At 39.8% G+C, this 20,768-nt stretch overlaps 1 protein-coding gene across 4 annotated transcripts in view; it reads right to left on the bottom strand.

Annotated features, from left to right (window-relative positions):
* The window catches only part of LOC307043097 (solute carrier family 22 member 7-like), a 40,370-nt gene that overhangs the window by 6,952 nt on the left and 12,650 nt on the right, over window positions 1-20,768 (bottom strand). Inside the window, exons 1-6 of one of the 4 annotated variants that reach the window (XM_079687335.1) lie at window positions 9,389-9,451; window positions 8,475-8,868; window positions 4,074-4,177; window positions 2,830-2,984; window positions 1,025-1,193; window positions 171-294 (exon numbers count right to left, since the gene is read on the bottom strand). In XM_079687335.1, coding sequence (XP_079543461.1) covers window positions 171-294; window positions 1,025-1,193; window positions 2,830-2,984; window positions 4,074-4,177; window positions 8,475-8,855 — 933 coding nt within the window. In that variant the 5' untranslated portion in view covers window positions 8,856-8,868; window positions 9,389-9,451. Of the gene's footprint in view, window positions 1-170; window positions 295-1,024; window positions 1,194-2,829; window positions 2,985-4,073; window positions 4,178-8,474; window positions 8,869-9,388; window positions 9,452-16,905; window positions 19,987-20,768 lie in introns of those variants that run through there. The other 3 variants (XM_079687336.1, XM_079687334.1, XM_079687333.1) reach the window with 3 other exon arrangements.

Genomic DNA, 20,768 nt, shown 5'->3' with positions numbered 1-20,768 from the left:
TTAAAGTGTCACATTGTTATATTGTAATGTCATGGTTTATGCAAGTGGTACTTTCTCAACTTGGTTGTGCTTGGTCGGATATATTTGGGAACATTTGGGGTAAAATAAATGTTATCACGTAAACATATATAAGCTTCAGAGAGCGACAGCGACATCGAGCTCAAACTCACCTCCAGTTTTATTTTGTCCGACAGATCTCCTCTCTTGTTGAATTTGGCACATTTGTCGAGGTAAAACTTGGCCTTCTCCACTTTCCCATGAGCCAACAGCCAGCGGGCAGACTCAGGAATCCACCTGCACTCATAGAAATACATGTGTCAATTATATTCACAATTATTAACAATAAGATGAAACATGGATGAGGACCACATTTAAATAACATTAAAAACAACTTTAAGTGGAACAAGAGGATGTCTAAATTGTTCATTTTGAAACCAGTGGTGGACATTTTTAATTTTCTTTGAAATGTTTCTGTTCTGAAGCGTCTTTGAGCATTAGGAAAAGCACTATACAAATCTTTATTATTACTATATTTACTAGGCTACTGTACTGAAGTCTAATTTTGAAGTACTTTGACTTTACTTGAGTATTTCATGAAAAATGTGTGTATCAGAACTATGTTTGCCTAAAATAGTATAATGGTATTTCAGGCAACAATATTGACACATTTATAATGCCATATATGTAATAATATATCACATATGGAGGTCATTTAGAAGCTATACATTTAGCTGATAATAGTTATTTGACTTAACGGAGATTTTGAATGTAGGATTTACTTGTAATGGAGTGTTTTTTAATTAATGAATTAATTAGTCAATTTTCTGGCTTAAAGGATCTTCTTTCATCTGAAATTATTAATAATAATAATGATAATAATACATGTTATTTATATAGCGCTTTTCCTGGGGCTCAAATCGTTATATGTTGTAATATAAATTATATAATATAACAGTAGCTTTTTGAGAAGCGCTTTGCATTTCCATTGTTCATTTTGTGGAAAACTTTGATGTGTTTCTCTCACCACCAGGTCAGGATAGCGAGTCCCAGCGGAGCGGTGGCGGTCATGGTGAGGTTTCTCCAGTCGTTCACCAGGTAGGCCAACGCAGCCAATAGCATGTTCCCTAAACACCAGGAGAGACTGCCTATCACACCGATAAACGACCGGTGGTCCGTGTCCGCCCACTCAATACCTGCAAGGTGGGCAAATCAACAAGTCAATTGTATTGCAACTCATTTCTCTTTTCCTTGGATTTCCATGGTAGTTTGGGTATACCTGAAAAAAAAGTTGTACAAATCTTGTACAATATTCAATAAAGGCTCTATCTACCTGCAGAAACATACCAACTGTGATCTATATATCTTATTTGTGATCTGTTAAGATCTGTTATAACACAGCCTTGTTGAATACTTGATTCTGATTGGTCAATTTGGACATTCCAGTCTGTTATTGTTCGCTAGCAGATCGTTGCTAAGGAGAATAGACCGTTGCTAAGGAAAACAGACCATTGCTAAGGAGTATCAAAAGGACCATGTGAAGTCATATCAATCCGCGGAAAGAAGTCCGGTCAATTAAACGTCAGCTGTGGATAACAAATATGAGTTTCCTGCGTCAGAAAGCCACGTGGATTCATTTTTATATTCATTTAGAAGAAGACAGACAGGAAGTAAACACTAAAGGGGATGCGTGTGGTGCAGTGGGTTGTGCGTTGGTGTTCGGATCAGGGGGTCGGAGGTTCAAACCCCACTGCAGTCAGCATGTTGTTGTGTCCCTCGGACACTTCACCCCAAATTCTTCCTGTGGGGATTGCCCACTGTATGTAAGTCGCTTTGGATAAAAGCGTCTAACAAGTAACATGTAATGTAATGTAAAGGGAACAGCAGAAGAAGGCAGACAGGAAGTAAACACTAAAGGGAACATCAGAAGAAGGCAGACAGAAAGTAAACACTAAAGGGAACAGCAGAAGAAGGCAGACAGGAAGTAAACACTAAAGGGAACAGCAGAAGAAGGCAGACCGGAAGTAAACACTAAAGGGAACAGCAGAAGAAGACAGACAGGAAGTAAACACTAAAGGGAACAGCAGAAGAAGGCAGACAGGAAGTAAACACTAAAGGGAACAGCAGAAGAAGGCAGACAGGAAGTAAACACTAAAGGGAACAGCAGAAGAAGACAGACAGGAAGTAAACACTAAAGGGAACAGCAGAATAAGGCAGACAGGAAGTAAACACTAAAGGGAACAGCAGAAGAAGACAGACAGGAAGTAAACACTAAAGGGAACAGCAGAATAAGGCAGACAGGAAGTAAACACTAAAGGGAACAGCAGAAGAAGACAGACGGGAAGTAAACACTAAAGGGAACAGCAGAAGAAGGCAGACAGGAAGTAAACACTAAAGGGAACAGCAGAAGAAGACAGACGGGAAGTAAACACTAAAGGGAACAGCAGAAGAAGACAGACAGGAAGTAAACACGAAAGGGAACAGCAGAAGAAGACAGACAGGAAGTAAACACTAAAGGGAACGCAGTATGCAGTGGTTAAAGACTGGTTATGTTAAATAAACTGTGAGTCGACGGACAGTTACAGAAAACCTCGATCAGTGCTGCCTTCACTTTAAATTACATATTTCTTAGTATTTTGAGACACTTGGTTTTAGCAATTTCGCAATGTGTTGATGTGTGACATGTAATACTTGAAGCGGTTTATTTTAAGCTATTATTACAGTCAGCAAAAATGCTCCAGTTACAGAAAACCAGAAAAAAATAAAGCGGTTCTGCCGTCATTTTAAGTTCCGTTGCTGTCGCTGCACTTCCATATATTGTTAAGAACTTACTAAGAACCACCGAGTTCACGCCGATTCCCGTCAGTCCTAACCCGGTGAAGAACCTGAGGACGGCGAACACAACGTAGGAGTTTGCAAACGCGCTGGAGAAGCCGAACACGGCGGCCATGATGTACGAGGCGAGAAGAGTGTTCCTCCTCCCATACCTGGAGATAGATATAAAGTAGATTAGAGATGGTAAGATAAACATCAGCGGAGATTTGTGACCAGAGAGGGCAAAAGTACACACATCCTTTACTCAAGTAGAAGTACAGATACTGGTGTTTACAAATACTCTGGTGAAAGTAGAAGTACTGACTAAACTTCTTTACTCAAGTCAAAGTAAAGAGGCTTTGAAATGTACTTCAGTAAAAAGTACCCATAACTAGCAGCTGTTTTAAAGAGTACCTGACCTCCCTTTATATTAATAGAACAATAATGTCATTGTTAGCTAATGAATGTTTCCATGGTGACCAACGGCAACATGACAACGTTTCCATTGGTCCCTCTTCTTTAGAGAAGACCAGGAAACGATGGATACACGGATCGTGTTCAAATCAATAGGCACGCAATGACTCTAAATAATAATGATCACGCCACCAAACACACATTCAGACTAAAGGAACCAGCCTGTTTGGAAAATGAGAGAAGTAGAAAGTACAGGTATTTGAGTTCAACATGTAAGAAGTAGAAAGTACAGGTATTTGTTTTCAACATGTAAGAAGTAGAAAGTACAGGTATTTGGGTTCAACATGTAAGAAGTAGAAAGTACAGGTATTTGTGTTCAACATGTAAGAAGTAGAAAGTACAGGTATTTGGGTTTAAAATGTAAGAAGTAGAAAGTACAGGTATTTGTGTTCAAAGTGTAAGAAGTAGAAAGTACAGGTATTTGGGTTTAAAATGTAAGAAGTAGAAAGTACAGGTATTTGTGTTCAACATGTAAGAAGTAGAAAGTACAGGTATTTGAGTTCAAAATGTAAGAAGTAGAAAGTACAGGTATTTGAGTTCAAAATGTAAGAAGTAGAAAGTACAGGTATTTGTATTCAACATATAAGAAGTCAAAGTAAAAAGTAGTCAGAAAAATAAGTAGTGGAGTAAAGTACTGAGACCAGAAACATGTACTTAAGTACAGTAACAAAGTATTTGTACTGTACTCATTCCCACCTCTGTTTGTGGCACAGTTTCCCTTCAAAGTGAAGACCAGTGGTAGAAGCTAAGTAACATTTACTCAAATATGTTTCACACTTTCTATTCACCTGTCAGAGAGGAATCCAGACGCTATGGAGCCGATCATCACACCAAAGAAGAAGATGGAGCTTGTGGTTTGTGTCAGGCTTTTCCTATCACAGACGAGGTCCCACTGTGAGGCAGATCACAGAGAGAACAGCAGCAGATCAGTTTATCTGTTTCATCACCCAGGGCCCTCAAACACAACGATTTTCTCATAACTTTGTCTCCTTGTGAGAATTCAGTTTGTTTCTGAGAATTAAGACGTTCATTTTAAAGGTCCCATGTCATGCTTTCAGGTTATCACCCGTCCCCTTGTGTGTTATGAAGGTTGTTCTGCATGTAAACGGTCTGCAGAGTCAAAACCCTCAAAGTACACCCTGTAGGGAGTAAAACTCTGACACAGAAAAGACCTGTCTGTGCTGCCCCAGAACGCCTCGTTAGACATTTCTCTTTTTCCATTTTTTTCTTCCTGAGTATAGCGACGTAACGATACCCAGGTCCAAATGGACCAATCCCCTCACTCACACACACTCAATCAGCCTTATCTTTTCTCAGCCGCGGATCCGCGGATCTCAGCACACCTCTGTGTGTGTGTGTGTGTGTGTGTGTGTGTGTGTGTGTGTGTGTGTGTGTGTGTGTGTGTGTGTGTGTGTGTGTGTGTGTGTGTGTGTGTGTGTGTGTGTGTGTGTGTGTGTGTGTGTGTGTGTGTGTGTGTGTGTGTGTGCGTGCTCAGGCTGAGCTCCGCGGTGTCTCTGTGTCTCGCAGACCCCACGCAGCAACCAGGAAACGACACCATTAATCAAGCTCACACTGTCCGCTCCTCAAGCCTCAAAGGGCGGAGCAGCCCCGCAACGTCCCGCCAACACGGCAGTAATGTATTACTTTTTGCTGTAACGAAGTAATGTAACGCATTACTAATGAAATGTGGGTAATATATTACCCGTTACAATGCTCAGTAACGCAGTTACAACACATTTTAACCCGAAATGAAATGGTGTTTTTTAAGAATGTACTAACATAGCGAGACATTCCGACCCCCGAGACAAATTGTGCGGTAGATTAGTAAACCTGGTGTTTACCCTTCAGGCTTCGCGTCAGGATCTTCGGGGCAGTTGAATGTTATGCAACCATTCAAAAAAGAGAACGGAGCGAAAAATACAAACAACAAATATGTCAGGTGCGCGTGACCTGCTCCGCTGCGCGTGCATCATTTCCAAAGTGCTTCCACAGCAGTGACACACATCTGATCTGTGGATAATCATTTATACAAAAATGGTTAAAGGTAATTTCCACTGATCATAATTCCATTGTTGAGGTATACTAAAATAGAAAAATACTGTGCAATTTTCCAAACTCACATTGGTTTCGCATACAGCATCTCTGTAAAGTATGTGTATTCAGCAGTATTCACTTTCTCCACTAAACGGCTCGCTATTGGCTGCTTTCGTAAGCACGTACCCGGAAGAATCAAATGGATGATGACGTATCACCAACGAGGCGTTTTGGGGAGGTATTTTCTGTGTTAGAGTTTTACTCGCTACAGGGTGTACTTTTGGGTTTTGACTCTGCAGACCGTTTACATGCAGAAAAACCTTCATAACACACAAGGGGACGGGTAATAACCAGAAAAGCATGACATGGGACCTTTAAAGCAACCATCACTAAACGCCAGCAACACTGCATCTACTGCAGACAGTAGCAACAGGTCAGATGGGGACATCACGTTACCCTCCGTTGTGGACACTAGCTTACTCCCGCCTGACTCGCCGGCCTCGCCCCCGGAGCCAGCAGTCTTCGTCGCCCGAAACTACGCCGCCCCTCTGTGGCCCGCAGGTGCCAGGATACCACGGCAAAACAGAGCCTGCCCAGGTGTATCTCAACAAGTACCCGCCTGTACAGTGGGGTTAGGCGGTCATTTTGCAGCTCGTGGTATAAAAATAGACAATGGCTAGAATATTCATGTGAAAATAGTGCCATATTCTGGCATGCCTGTAGAAATGTTGGGTCAAAAATAATGCATACAAAGCACAGATACCTTCACCACGAATGGCTACAAAAAGATCTCCAAGCTTATCAACGAGCTGATGTTGCAGCTGAAGTGTTCTCCATGTCACAAAGTCAACCTTACATGATGGTGTGATACCAGTTTTCAAGCACAGTAAATATTCTTTTCCCAGAGTATATGATGGGACCAAAGTACGGAGCCCCCTAGGGGACATGGAGAAGAAAAAAAACGATTTGAACATTGTGACCGGACATTTCCTTCATACAACGAGTAATAGGGGGAATAATCGGGCTGTTCGATGTGTGTGTGTGTGTAGATCTCGCAAAAGTATTGCGATATCTCGCAAAACTTTTTTATTTATTTTTTGTTCAAAAATATTTTTTGTTCTTCTTAATTTCAGTTTTCCGCACAAACACTGCGCTAGTGGATTGTCAAAGGGGGAGCTTCGTTGCGGGGAAATTATACAGATGGCTAGTCCGCCCCTGAAAATGTCTATGCCAACATTATTATTAATAATAATTAAAAAAAAAAATTATAAAAACAATTAGTAATGTTTTTTATAATATATATTTTTAAATTTTTCCATTTTTATTTTGTAATCATCTCGCGACCCCCACTTTGGGAACCCCTGCCCTAGGGGGCTCGGTAGGTTTCTGTGTTGCCGTAGCAGCCGAACTGACCAGGAAGTACATTGAGCTAAATGAAAAGTTTTGCGAGATCTCGTGAAACTTTTTTTTTTTTTTTTTTTTTTTTTTTTTTTTCTTCTCCATGTTCCCTAGGGGGCTATGTACCAAAGTGATGATTTAGTACATTGTTTTAATAATACTTTTGCTTTTCAATGTTTGCCATTTCAAACCATTTGCTGGCTCAAATAATATTTGCCTTGATTTTCAATGTTCTCATTTGTTTTATCAGTACAGCTTTGAAGCTTTTGTGCAAAAACAGTCTTTGCCATAGTCAACTTTGGAATATATGAAATATTTCAGGATTGCACTTTTAACACACTTGAAATGTTCTCACTTGCTTGGTTTCAAAACATAACAAATGCCATAATCTGTTCATTGGGGACCATCAACGCTATTTTTCATTACTGTTGCCGGCCACTATTGCTCATGTAAACCTACTACTGCTGCGCCCCCTGTAATCTCAGATGCACCCTGAGTCATTTTTTTCTGGAACCGGACCTGTACACGGCCATATACTAAACAAACTACAGAGCCCATTCCGTGTCCTGTTAGTGTTTACTTCCTGTCTGGTGATTTATCTGATATCCAGCGCTCCGTCTTTTAACCTCTTTCCCTTTCTCTTTCTTGATCCTCCTTAGCAACCTTCATTATAGTCCTTGACAGCGGTCTGTCCTGTATTAACAACGTGTCACATTTTAAGAATTTACAATCAGAATCGAGTATTCAACTAAGCCGTGTACAAGTTGTTAGTAGCCTTAAGGGCCTACACAGTTGTTATGCTATACCACATCGCCCTTCACTGGATGCATAATGAGCTGCACTAAACTACATTTTAGCATTTAACATACGTAGCCATTCTTTTGCGGTTATTTTGGTGAAAGTAACTAAAAAGTAACTACAAAGTAGTGTAACTCCTTACATTTCAGAGACAGTAATATTGCAATGTAACTTATTACTTTCAAAAGACAGTAATAAGTAATATGTAATATATTACATTTTGGAAGTAACTTTCCCAACACTGCTAATCAGAACAGAGTGGGCGAGTTGACCAATCAGAGTACAGTGGGCTCATAGGGAGGGGGGGTCAGGAGCTCCAACAAGGTGTGTAGGACAGAGAGTGAATACACATACTATAGAGAGATGCTGTATGAGAATCAATGTGATTTTGCAACATTGAACAATTTAAATCTATTCTACTAGACCTCAACAATGGAATTATGATCAGTAGAAATGGCCATGACATGGGACCTTTAAAATCCTGACAGAATTATGATTATTTTTTTTAGTACTATTTTTATCAGATGTCTGACATTTTTCTCACAATTTCCACAATTTCTCAGAATTCCGACTTTTTTCTAAAAATCCTTACTGGTCCCGCGTTTTGCTCTCGTCTATAAATTACAACTTTTTTAATCAGAATTAGACATTTTTTCAGAGTTCTTACATTTCTCAGAATTCAGTCTTTTTCTCACAATTCAATTTTTTTCTTCTCAAAATTCCAACTTTTTTACAGATCTCCGTCTTTTTTTCAGATTTCTGACTTTTTTCTAAAAATGTTGACTTTTTCCTCAGAATAAATAAAATAATGTTTTGGGGAGATCTTTAAGTGATTACTAATGTTTTTAGCCCCACCTATATTATTTTTGGTGAAGTCAAAACGTCCGCTAGCTGACATTAGTTTTATATGATATCTTTCACACAATGTTTGATCACTGATAAAAGCAGTGTGTCCTCACCTCTGTTGCCAGGGTGGAGGTGAAGGTGGAGTTGTCGTAAACCCATCCGCTCTGACACGGTACCGTTGTTGCCTCAAAGTCTTTGGATCCGTTCACCAGGAGCTGAAACTGTGGCTCTGCAAACATCTCACAGGATCTGAAGCCGCCATCTTCTCCTAAAGGAAGGCTGACGGTCAGTCTCTGCTGCTGGGTCAAATTCCTAAAGAGTCCTCCATCATCCAGAGCGCTGATATCACAGCGGTGAGGAGGTAACGCCGCAATAAAGTTATTCAACATGTAGTGGAAGGGCAGCACGATTCTTGGGGCGCACAGCAGGACGATGAGGAAGATCTGGAAAGGTCCAAAACCGTCAATTTCCTCCAGGATGTTCTCGAACTTCATCTTCACCGCGTGTCTAAAAGACCACATTTAGAGTTAATTTAAGGATACATATATATTTTAATTTTTTCGGTTTTTCACAAATACAGTATGTCCAACATTCATGACAAAAACTTGTAAAGATAAGATAAGAAGTACTTTATCGATCCCAATTTGGGAAATGTTTGTGTTGCAGCAGCATAAACGGCCATGACATAGTAGCCTACAATACAAATTAAAAGACAAGAAATAAACAAGAAAGTAGAAAATATACATGTTGAATTTACAAATGAACAATAACAAGATAAAGCAAGGTATTACATACATAAGTCAAAAACATCTGCTTACCCAGAAGTCTTTGTTTTACCACCTACCGTATTTACAATGTTGTTTTCAAACTGTCTCTTTTACGCATGGTATTTATGAATCTGTTATTTCATTGTGTTTATTTATTGTGTTCCTTTCTGTTGTCTTCTTATTAAGTGTTAATGATGATGTAAAGCAGTTTGAATTGCCTCTGTCTCTGAACATGTGCCGTATAAATAAACGTACCTTACCTTACGAGTTGAATTACTCACGTTTGATGTTTAACCTGGTAGTGCTGCACTTCTCTCTACAAAGTGCTCTGTTTTCGTTGTGTTTTCGTGAACAACACTTTATGTAAGCTCTGCAGACTACTCTTTCTGATCATTAACCTTTGCTTCAGCTTTGGACATTCTCACAAATTATTAAATATGATTAAACATTAGACCTAAAATGACCAGATGGAAGGAGTTTTGTCAATTATTTTTTGAAAACTAAATACTCCCAATGATTATCTATGTCCTTTAGCTGTTTTCCCAACAAGTCACACATTATCACGAGAGCTGGGATGTTTTTGAATGATGTGGTTCTCCTTGTTCTTAAACTCAGAGTTCAAGTGAGCAGAAGGAAAATAATAGCGGCAGTTGGGTAACACTTTCCATGGAGACGCATTTATGGTGTATTATGAGGGCATTACTTCACTCACAAACACACATTGCTCATCAATGATAAGTTATTATCTTGTGGGATGAGTTAAGTGAAGTACTGTATATATCGCTTTTCCATGCATCATAATGAATTAGACTTGACTTTAAAGAGTCCTCTCCTGCTGATGTTCAGGTGCATATCAGTATGTAGTGTCTCTACTTTAAAGAGTCCTCTCCTGCTGATGTTCAGGTGCATATCAGTATGTAGTGTCTCTACTTTAAAGAGTCCTCTCCTGCTGATGTTCAGGTGTATATCAGTATGTAGTGTCTCTACTTTAAAGAGTCCTCTCCTGCTGATGTTTAGGTGTATATCAGTATGTAGTGTCTCTACTTTAAAGAGTCCTCTCCTGCTGATGTTCAGGTGTATATCAGTATGTAGTGTCTCTACTTTAAAGAGTCCTCTCCTGCTGATGTTCAGGTGTATATCAGTATGTAGTGTCTCTACTTTAAAGAGTCCTCTCCTGCTGATGTTCAGGTGCATATCAGTGTGTAGTGTCTCTACTTTAAAGAGTCCTCTCCTGCTGATGTTCAGGTGTATATCAGTATGTAGTGTCTCTACTTTAAAGAGTCCTCTCCTGCTGATGTTCAGGTGCATATCAGTATGTAGTGTCTCTACTTTAAAGAGTCCTCTCCTGCTGATGTTCAGGTGCATATCAGTATGTAGTGTCTCTACTTTAAAGAGTCCTCTCCTGCTGATGTTCAAGTGTATATCAGTATGTAGTGTCTCTACTTTAAAGAGTCCTCTCCTGCTGATGTTCAAGTGCATATCAGTATGTAGTGTCTCTACTTTAAAGAGTCCTCTCCTACTGATGTTCAGGTGCATATCAGTATGTAGTGTCTCTACTTTAAAGAGTCCTCTCCTGCTGATGTTCAGGTGTATATCAGTTTGTAGTGTCTCTACTTTAAAGAGTCCTCTCCTGCTGATGTTCAGGTGTATATCAGTGTGTAGTGTCTCTACTTTAAAGAGTCCTCTCCTGCTGATGTTCAGGTGTATATCAGTATGTAGTGTCTCTACTTTAAAGAGTCCTCTCCTGCTGATGTTCAGGTGTATATCAGTATGTAGTGTATCTACTTTAAAGAGTCCTCTCCTGCTGATTTTCAGGTGTATATCAGTATGTAGTGTCTCTACTTTAAAGAGTTCTCTCCTGCTGATGTTCAGGAGTATATCAGTATGTAGTGTCTCTACTTTAAAGAGTTCTCTCCTGCTGATATTCAGGTGTATATCAGTATGTAGTGTCTCTACTTTAAAGAGTCCTCTCCGGCTGATGTTCAGGTGTATATCAGTACGTAGTGTCTCTACTTTAAAGAGTCCTCTCCTGCTGATGTTCAGGTGTATATCAGTATGTAGTGTCTCTACTTTAAAGAGTCCTCTCCTGCTGATGTTCTGGTGTATATCAGTATGTAGTGTCTCTACTTTAAAGAGTCCTCTCCTGCTGATGTTTAGGTGTATATCAGTATGTAGTGTCTCTACTTTAAAGAGTCCTCTCCTGCTGATGTTCAGGTGCATATCAGTATGTAGTGTCTCTACTTTAAAGAGTCCTCTCCTGCTGATGTTCAGGTGTATATCAGTATGTAGTGTCTCTACTTTAAAGAGTCCTCTCCTGCTGATGTTCAGGTGTATACCAGTATGTAGTGTCTCTACTTTAAAGAGTCCTCTCCTGCTGATGATCAGGTGTATATAAGTATGTAGTGTCTCTACTTTAAAGAGTCCTCTCCTGCTGATGTTCAGGTGTATACCAGTATGTAGTGTCTCTACTTTAAAGAGTCCTCTCCTGCTGATGTTCAGGTGTATATCAGTATGTAGTGTCTCTACTTTAAAGAGTCCTCTCCTGCTGATGTTCAGGTGTATATCAGTATGTAGTGTATCTACTTTAAAGAGTCCTCTCCTGCTGATTTTCAGGTGTATATCAGTATGTAGTGTCTCTACTTTAAAGAGTTCTCTCCTGCTGATGTTCAGGAGTATATCAGTATGTAGTGTCTCTACTTTAAAGAGTTCTCTCCTGCTGATATTCAGGTGTATATCAGTATGTAGTGTCTCTACTTTAAAGAGTCCTCTCCGGCTGATGTTCAGGTGTATATCAGTACGTAGTGTCTCTACTTTAAAGAGTCCTCTCCTGCTGATGTTCAGGTGTATATCAGTATGTAGTGTCTCTACTTTAAAGAGTCCTCTCCTGCTGATGTTCTGGTGTATATCAGTATGTAGTGTCTCTACTTTAAAGAGTCCTCTCCTGCTGATGTTTAGGTGTATATCAGTATGTAGTGTCTCTACTTTAAAGAGTCCTCTCCTGCTGATGTTCAGGTGCATATCAGTATGTAGTGTCTCTACTTTAAAGAGTCCTCTCCTGCTGATGTTCAGGTGTATATCAGTATGTAGTGTCTCTACTTTAAAGAGTCCTCTCCTGCTGATGTTCAGGTGTATACCAGTATGTAGTGTCTCTACTTTAAAGAGTCCTCTCCTGCTGATGATCAGGTGTATATAAGTATGTAGTGTCTCTACTTTAAAGAGTCCTCTCCTGCTGATGTTCAGGTGTATACCAGTATGTATACCAGGATTTATAGATAATTAGGATCATTTACGTCCATTGTCCCTGTCATTTCATATCCTTCCTATCTACATCAGTTACTTTATGAAGAAAAAATAAACAAAATATTTTAATAATAAAATAAGTGCTTAAACATGCAGTAGTTAACATTGCAGGAAAGCAATATATTAGTACTCAGGCTTAATATTTATAACCCCAAAGCTTTTTTCTTATTCAAAATAAGACCTTAACCTAAAGTATTCTTTAATGTTTAAATAAAGCCTTATTAGTTTGTCTCTCTGTGTCTCCTATTAATATATAATAATACAAATAATAAATTTCAATAACGTGCTTTAACCACCAGGTGTCCCTTTCTATCAGCTTTGCACCATTATGGTGTAAATATACCGATAGGATCAAATATGAAAGTCAGCCGAATTAGTGTTGATACTGCGAGGAGACTTATATTGTGAAGAGAAAATTAAGATTTTATTTGATTGCTGATATATTTATGATCGACGTCACGTATTCATTTTCGGCGGCAGTTCTTCCTATTTGTCTAGAAGTCTTCTCATCAGGGCTCTTTAAATAGCAAACTATGGCAGATATGTAATATGTAATGCAGCCGAACCGTGTATTACAATGCCGTTATGTGATGATCTCCAAAGAGAAAAGCAAGCACACTCGGAATAAAGTATTATTTTATTTTTAAAAAATGTTTTCGGATTTCACATCAACAGGAAGTCCGGTTAACTAAAATGTCCGTGCGGAATAATACCCCAACCCATAGATCCGTGGGTGAATAATAATCACCACATTAAACACATCCCTTCACATTTAAATGTACATGAAAGTCTTTTGTGAGGCCTTCTAAAATGTTTCTTAATATAATTAGGGTTGTAGTTGAAGAGTTTGTAAATTATTGCGTTGCCTGGCAACGTCACGTCCGTTAATTCCACAACCACACACATGGATTAACATCGATTTAATACATTAATGTAGCCTTTGTTGCTGTTAAAAGAGGTGTCAACCAGCTGGGGCAACAAGAAAATTGGCAAAATCAAGTGATTTTTTTTATGAAATGTTTTTATTCACACACTTTTAGTAAATTACAATGTACAATCATAACACAAATTCAGAAAACTACAGAAAAACAAACAATATCAACAATCTGACAAGAGGACAAAACTAAGGGAAAAAACAAATCAAAAAAATAAAATAAAAATAAATAAACCCTCCCACCCCCAATCCCCGGACCTCTCAGGACCAATGACTGCAAACAAATATATCGGTTAAGATAGCTAGATCCGCTCCTTCAATTGTTCAACTGTCGACACCCATAGACCGATATTGGACTCCTTAACTCCAATCACGCGTGCAGTGGACAGTTCCATGTATACTACGTCAAGAAACATTAGTAACCAGTAGGCAGAGATGGGGTCGTTACTAAAAAAAAGTAGTATATTACATATTACATTTTTAAAAAGTAATGTATTACACTACTTCGTTACTGTCTACATAAAGTAACTCGTTACTTTACTCGTTACTTTACTCATTACTTTACTCGCAGGGCCGGCCCGCCCCTCCCTACAGGCAGATCACGCAGACTACAGCGAACCTACAGTGTAAGCGCGCCACAGTTTAGCCTCTGCGAGACTCCACTTGCACCCCCAATTACTATTGCATTAAGGAAGACATAACACAAGTCTTTCTTTTGATATGCTCTTTAATAAAATAGGCTACCAGCCTACCACAACAAGCTAACAGTCTGTGAAACATCTCATTAACACTAACACTAATTAATGAAACCAGTTTAAGACGCATTATTCTTATTCTTAGCATTCTTTATGAGCGCAGTAACGATAAGGTATCTAATTACTTATTTATTTAGTATTCCATAACTTAGTAACAGAGATGGTGAAACTAAAGTGGTAGAGACATGGCAGAATTCCTACAATGAAGCGGGACATTGAACTGTTCACCCGTGAGAGGGCAATCAAGAAAGGAGAGCGAGCGGCCCCATTGAGGAAGTTTACAGATGAAAAGACTCAGCCATGTTAAGCGCTTTGAGCACCAGGAAAAGCGCTTTAAAAATCTAATGTATTATTATTATTATTATTATTATGTTTATGCAGCACTGCACGTGGAGATGTGGACGCGCAAATCGCGTACGTAGGCCTACATGTATACAAACCTGCGGCGGAACCCCTCTTGTCTGTCAGCGAGTGTGATTATTTTATAAAAGTAACGCGTGTCGGGGGAATGTTAGTAACTGTAGTGTGATTACTGAATTATAAAAGTAACGCGTTGCACTACTCTATTACCGACAAAAGTAATATTATTACAGTAACGCGTTACACCCAACTCTGCCAGTAGGTCACTGAGCGCTTGTCGGGTTGTTTCCACCTCATAGCAACCAATTTCTTGGCAGCCGTAAGGCCAGCATAGAGAAGTATTTTATGGTACCCAGTAGCCGGCAGCTGAGATAAGTCATTTAAAAGAAAAACAGACACAGATACAGGTACGGTCAAAGAAAATATGTCGGACAACTTAGAGGAGACCCGTTCCAAAAGCGAGCAACAGGCCGGTGTTACAGTATAAGTTGAGTCATGACAACTGGCGACATTCTATTATTTTCGTCATCGGAATCCGGGGCGTGTACATTGAGGACCCATTGTTGACTTACCAGGAAAGAAACATCGTTTGTCGTTTACGTTCATCTTTTGCTATATCTGCCTCCATAGGATCACTTTGATGCACATTCAGTACTCGTATGTGAGGTTGTGGGGCAGAGGCCGATATCGTGACGCTTACAGGGAGGTATCGAACATTTCAAAGTAGGTGACTGTGTGGATGCCTGTTCAAAACATTGCAAACTTCAATAAATCATTTAAATTATATATTTGTGTCCGACTTTCATTTGTTCATCGTTCTTAATGTGATGTATAGTAGCTTTGATAGCTGTCCATACCTTCAGACAGCCTAAAAGTAAAACACAAGTTGTTTATTCACAGCCTGAACGCTCATCGAGATGACTGGATCAGTCATGACAACTTGTGATCAGCTCCGATTAAATTGTGATATCAATTCTGTAGCTAACCTCCAGGGATCACGTTTATTTTATGAAATACCTGTATCCCTCTCATCACAACAAGACTCTACACTGTGCAGGAAAAACAATTACATACATGAAAATAATCTTGATGCATGGGAATTAAACACACAAACTAACAGATAAATCATCAGAAGAAGGCAGAGAGGAAGTAAATAACAAAAGGAACACGGAAGGCAGACAGAATTGCTTAGACACGGGTGTCACATGAAATTTAAAGGTTCTGGAAAGTTCCTTATACAGATTCCTCATGAGATTTTTCTATCTCATGAAGTCGCTAAGTGACACACACTGAACAGTCTGGGGTCATGGTTCTTGTCATTTGCTTTTGTCTTCCCATAACAACATGTCCAAGATGTCCATGTGTCAGGCTAAAACATGTGACAGAACTAGCTAGATTTGGAAAGGTTTTTTGTTGCTAAAGTTAATATTCAAGCCATTTAAGAATAAAAATGCTTACATGACATGTCATTTGTTAAACATTAAGCTGTCTTCGGCTCTTTTCTGCTGTAACAAATGTAAATTTCCCCTCTGTGGGACGAATAAAGGTATTCTGATTCTGATTACATTTAACCTGTTGTGGAAACATTTCTTGATGAAATTGATATGAAACAAAGGCCATAAATATTGCTGTGACACATGGTGTCACATCGGGACTTTAACCCTAAACATTCACAGTAAACCCGGAGTGACATATATGCACAATTAGAAATATGAGTATGGTCTGGTCAGTTAATTTAGCTGATTCAATTATATTTAGTTAACATATGCTTTATTCTTCAATTCATAGTATGTTCAAACAAATGCAAACCAAAACATCATCCTTGTTAATTAAGTTATAAATAAGAGTTACTTTACCATTAAAGCCCAGATATTTGACACTAGGGGGGGTTACTTGTCAGAAATGTGTCTATTTAGTCTAAATGACGTTCCCCTTAATTTCCCCAAAAGTAGAAATGTGTCCGGGTTCTTATGGGTTAAACGTATAGGCTTAAAGGCATAATAGAACTACCGTATTATATGTATTCAACTTGTGCCCCGCTGGACTTATTTTTCTGTGGTTTACCGTTACTGTGACATATCAATATAGCCACGGAAGATAGTTTGTGTGTTTAATTCCCATGCATCAAGGTTATTTTCATGTATGTAATTGTTTTTCCTGCACAGTGTAGAGTCGTGTTGTGATGAGAGGGATACAGGTATTTCATAAAATAAACGTGATCCCTGGGGGTTAGCTACAGAATTGATATCACAATTTAATCGGAGCTGATCACAAGTTGTCATGACTGATCCAGTCATCTCGATGAGCGTTCAGGCTGTGAATAAACAACTTGTGTTTTACTTTTAGGCTGTCTGAAGGTATGGACAGCTATCAAAGCTACTATACATCACATTAAGAACGATGAACAAATGAAAGTCGGACACAAATATATAATTTAAATGATTTATTGAAGTTTGCAATGTTTTGAACAGGCATCCACACAGTAACCTACTTTGAAATGTTCGATACCTCCCTGTAAGCGTCACGATATCGGCCTCTGCCCCACAACCTCACATACGAGTACTGAATGTGCAGCAAATGGATCTTAGGAAGGCAGATATAGCAAAAGATGAACGTAAACGACAAACGATGTTTCTTTCCTGGTAAGTCAACAATGGGTCCTCAATGTACACGCCCCGGATTCCTATGACGAAAATAATAGAATGTCGCCAGTTGTCATGACTCAACTTATACTGTAACACCGGCATTCCCAGAACATATGGATAAATGTACACCGAGCATCTGCCAGAAGACCCATCATGGAGCCGTCTGGGTGTCATGTAAGTTCTATGCGCATAGTTCAGGTGAATTTGTTGGTGGTCGGGATTGCGAGACGCCTGCCGAATGTTAGACCAGACTGAATCCCAGTTCAAATCAGGTCTCAATTCTGGGACATCCTTCCACCACAGTCTAAGGGAAGGTCACCATAAGAGGACTCAAGTAGGTGAGTATACAACATAGAGACAAAGCCCCTGGATGTTCTTCTATCAGTGATGAGTATGTGGAATGGATGCCGTGCTAGTTGTTGATCCCACGGGACCGCATAAGCCTTAAGAGCTGTCCTAAGCTGTAGATAAAAAAGAAAGAGGTGCCTGGAAGATCATAACAGCCTTTAAGATCCTGAAAAGAGCGGAGGCCACTGTCACTGTAAATATTTCCCAAGGTGTGAAGACCTTTCTTCCTCCATTGGGAATAATTAATAGGCCTCCGCCCTATGAGTAATTGGTTGTTATTAAATATTGGCGAATTGAGATGCCAGGGGCATTGAATAGCGCATCCTTTGTGCATTTCGCCAAGTCTGAATTAGATGAGTAATCAAAGGGCCAAACGTAAGCTGACATCGTTTGATAGATATGTTTGTGTAAATTATGTCCTGAAGAGATTAACTTCTCTTCTAAAGCCCGCCATGAAACCACAGCTTGGGGGTCAAACCAATTAATCAAAGGTCTTAATGAAAAGGACCAAAAATACAATTTAAAATGTGGTACTGCCAGTCCCCCATCAAGCCTCCTTCGTTGAGTAGTGGACATTTTGAGTCTAGGCCGCATGTTGTTCTAAGTACATTTTGAAATTCCCGACTGTAGTTTCTGCCAATGACCATTGGGGGGCGATAAAGGAAGCATTGAACTGATAAAATTAACTCTAGGCAGTATATTTATTTTAATTATTGAAGCTCTGGCTTGTATTGAGTTGGCTTGACCACCTATTGAGGCCCTGGAGAACCTTGTTGTACGTGTCTGTATAATTATTCTTTATAGTCTTGATAAGGTTTGGAAATATTTCAATACCAAGATATTTGAAATGTTCTACCATAGGAATGTTTGCAGGGAGTATAGCTGATTTGGCAGCGTCGTTGAGAGGCAAAAAGGCAGACTTGGGCCAACTAATCTTAAAACCTGATAGGTTACCAAATTCCTCTATTACAAAGCAGAGGAGTTGTAGTCATCAGTACATCATCCGCGTACAGGGCAATGTGAGGAAGCGAGCCTTGCATAGAAATGGGGATAATATCCTGTGATTGTCTAATAAATTGGGCCAGTGGCTCGAGCGAGAGGGCGAAGAGCCCTGGACTCAAGGGGCAGCCCTGTCTGGATGACCATGCTACAGAAAAAAGATGTACGAGTTATAATTTAGTTTGGATGATATTTCATTGAGCATGGCTTCAGGTATTTATTCATGAGTTTATTTCTCATGTAAAATGCAGAAGAACTATCTACATCAGTTACTTTATGAACATAATACATGAGTCCAACACTTGATCTTATAACATTTAAATATTTACATCAGATAATCCTGAGGAATCTTTACCAACAGTCTGTTCTGCTTTGACCTTCATCAGGGTCATCAAACAGCACATGACAAAGAGCATGACAATAAACAGACAACCTATTATACACAGACACACACTGCAGGTCATGTGATCTCAGACCAATCACATCTCCTGAACTGGAAGAGGGGCGGGGCTTAATAGTGCACATGGGTGAAGCCATATTTAGAGAACTGCATGTAAGAGGCGGTGCTTCATCTCATAAAGAGGGGGTGTTAATGTTAAATGTGCCTTTACTGAAGGGTTTGATCATGTGTGTATTAAACTAAAGCTCAGATTGTATTCCTGTTTTTTTAAACTGTAGTATGTGCTCATGTGCCTGAATATGCTTCATGAAAGGCAGGTTTTCCTGTCAGTAAAATCATTTCTGATCCTAAATATCTTTCTTTTCACATTGTTCTGTTTTCTTACATAAAACGCTTCAGTAAAAAACATCTTATTGATATTTATTTAATCTTCTTTTTGTTTGCATTGCATTTGATGTGGAGGTAATCCAATACGTTTTAATTAGACCCCCCCAACCCTGTCCATGATTTAAAAAAAAGTCGTTTTGATGTTGTGTAATTCTCACTTCTACCACCAGATGGCGACAAACCTCCATCATATTGTATTAAAGGTCTCCTATTATACTGTTCTTCATCAATATATCACAGGTCTCAGATATATACAGAACCTGTCTCTGATTGGCTGAAACACCAAACAGATCATTGCAGCATTACCCATAATCCCCTCTGTTTCAGCCCTCTTTCCAAAGTGCTGATTCTCTGTCTGTTACTTTAGATGAAAATAAGGAGCCCCTCCCCACGCCCCTCTGAGAGAGATTTGGTGAGAAAGAACACAATGGTGCTCTAGGAGGAGATGCAGGTGATAAGGGGGGGGGGGGGGATATGGACAAGTGGATTTTGCATAAGAGGTGACCTTTAATTCACCAACACTGTCTTCTGCTCCACGTCCTGGATGGTCTCCGGCAGCCTCTCCTTCAGGGTCTCGGGCAGCAGCAGCGCCACCAGGCCAGAGACTGAGGCCACGGAGCAGATGATGATCTGAGGAAGAGGACTCCAGAAGTCCTCCAGCATCAGAATCAGAGGAGCCACAGAGATCCCCAGACGACTCATGAAGCTGGTGTAGCCGAGACCGTTCTGCCTGGAGAGAAGGAAGGTCAAGGTGAATCATTAGAAATGGTAACGCAATGGCAATGTATTGTTTTTTGTGTGTAATTTTTCAGTATTTATAATTATTTATCAGTGAGTCTTTGCACCCGAGTCTTTGTACACGAGTCTTTGCACCCGAGTCTTTGCACCCGAGTCTTTGCACCCGAGTCTTTGCACCCGAGTCTTTGCACCTGAGTCTTTGTACCTGAGTCTTTGTATTTGAGTCTTTGCACCTGAATCTTTGCACCTGAATCTTTGCACCTGAGTCTTTGCACCTGAGTCTTTGCACCTGAGTCTTTGCACCTGAGTCTTTGCACCTGAGTCTTTGTACCTGAGTCTTTGCACCTGAGTCTTTGTATTTTAGTGTTTGCACCTGAGTCTTTGCACCTGAGTCTTTGCACCTGAGTCTTTGTACCTGAGTCTTTCCACCTGAGTCTTTCCACCTGAGTCTTTGCACCTGAGTCTTTGCACCTGAGTCTTTGCCCCTGAGTCTTTGCACCTGAATCTTTGTACCCGAGTCTTTGTACCCGAGTCTTTGTACCCGAGTCTTTGTACCCGAGTCTTTGTACCCGAGTCTTTGTACCCGAGTCTTTGCACCCGAGTCTTTGCACCTGAGTCTTTGCACCTGAGTCTTTGCACCTGAGTCTTTGCACCTGAGTCTTTGTCCCTGAGTCTTTGTACCCGAGTCTTTGTACCCGAGTCTTTGTACCTGAGTCTTTGCACCTGAGTCTTTGTATTTTAGTCTTTGTACCTGAGTCTTTGCACCTTAGTCTT

The sequence above is a fragment of the Notothenia rossii genome (assembly GCF_949606895.1).
Source record: "Notothenia rossii genome assembly, chromosome: 6".
Classification (NCBI taxonomy): domain Eukaryota; kingdom Metazoa; phylum Chordata; class Actinopteri; order Perciformes; family Nototheniidae; genus Notothenia; species Notothenia rossii.
This window is presented reverse-complemented; position numbering and strand designations above follow the sequence as displayed.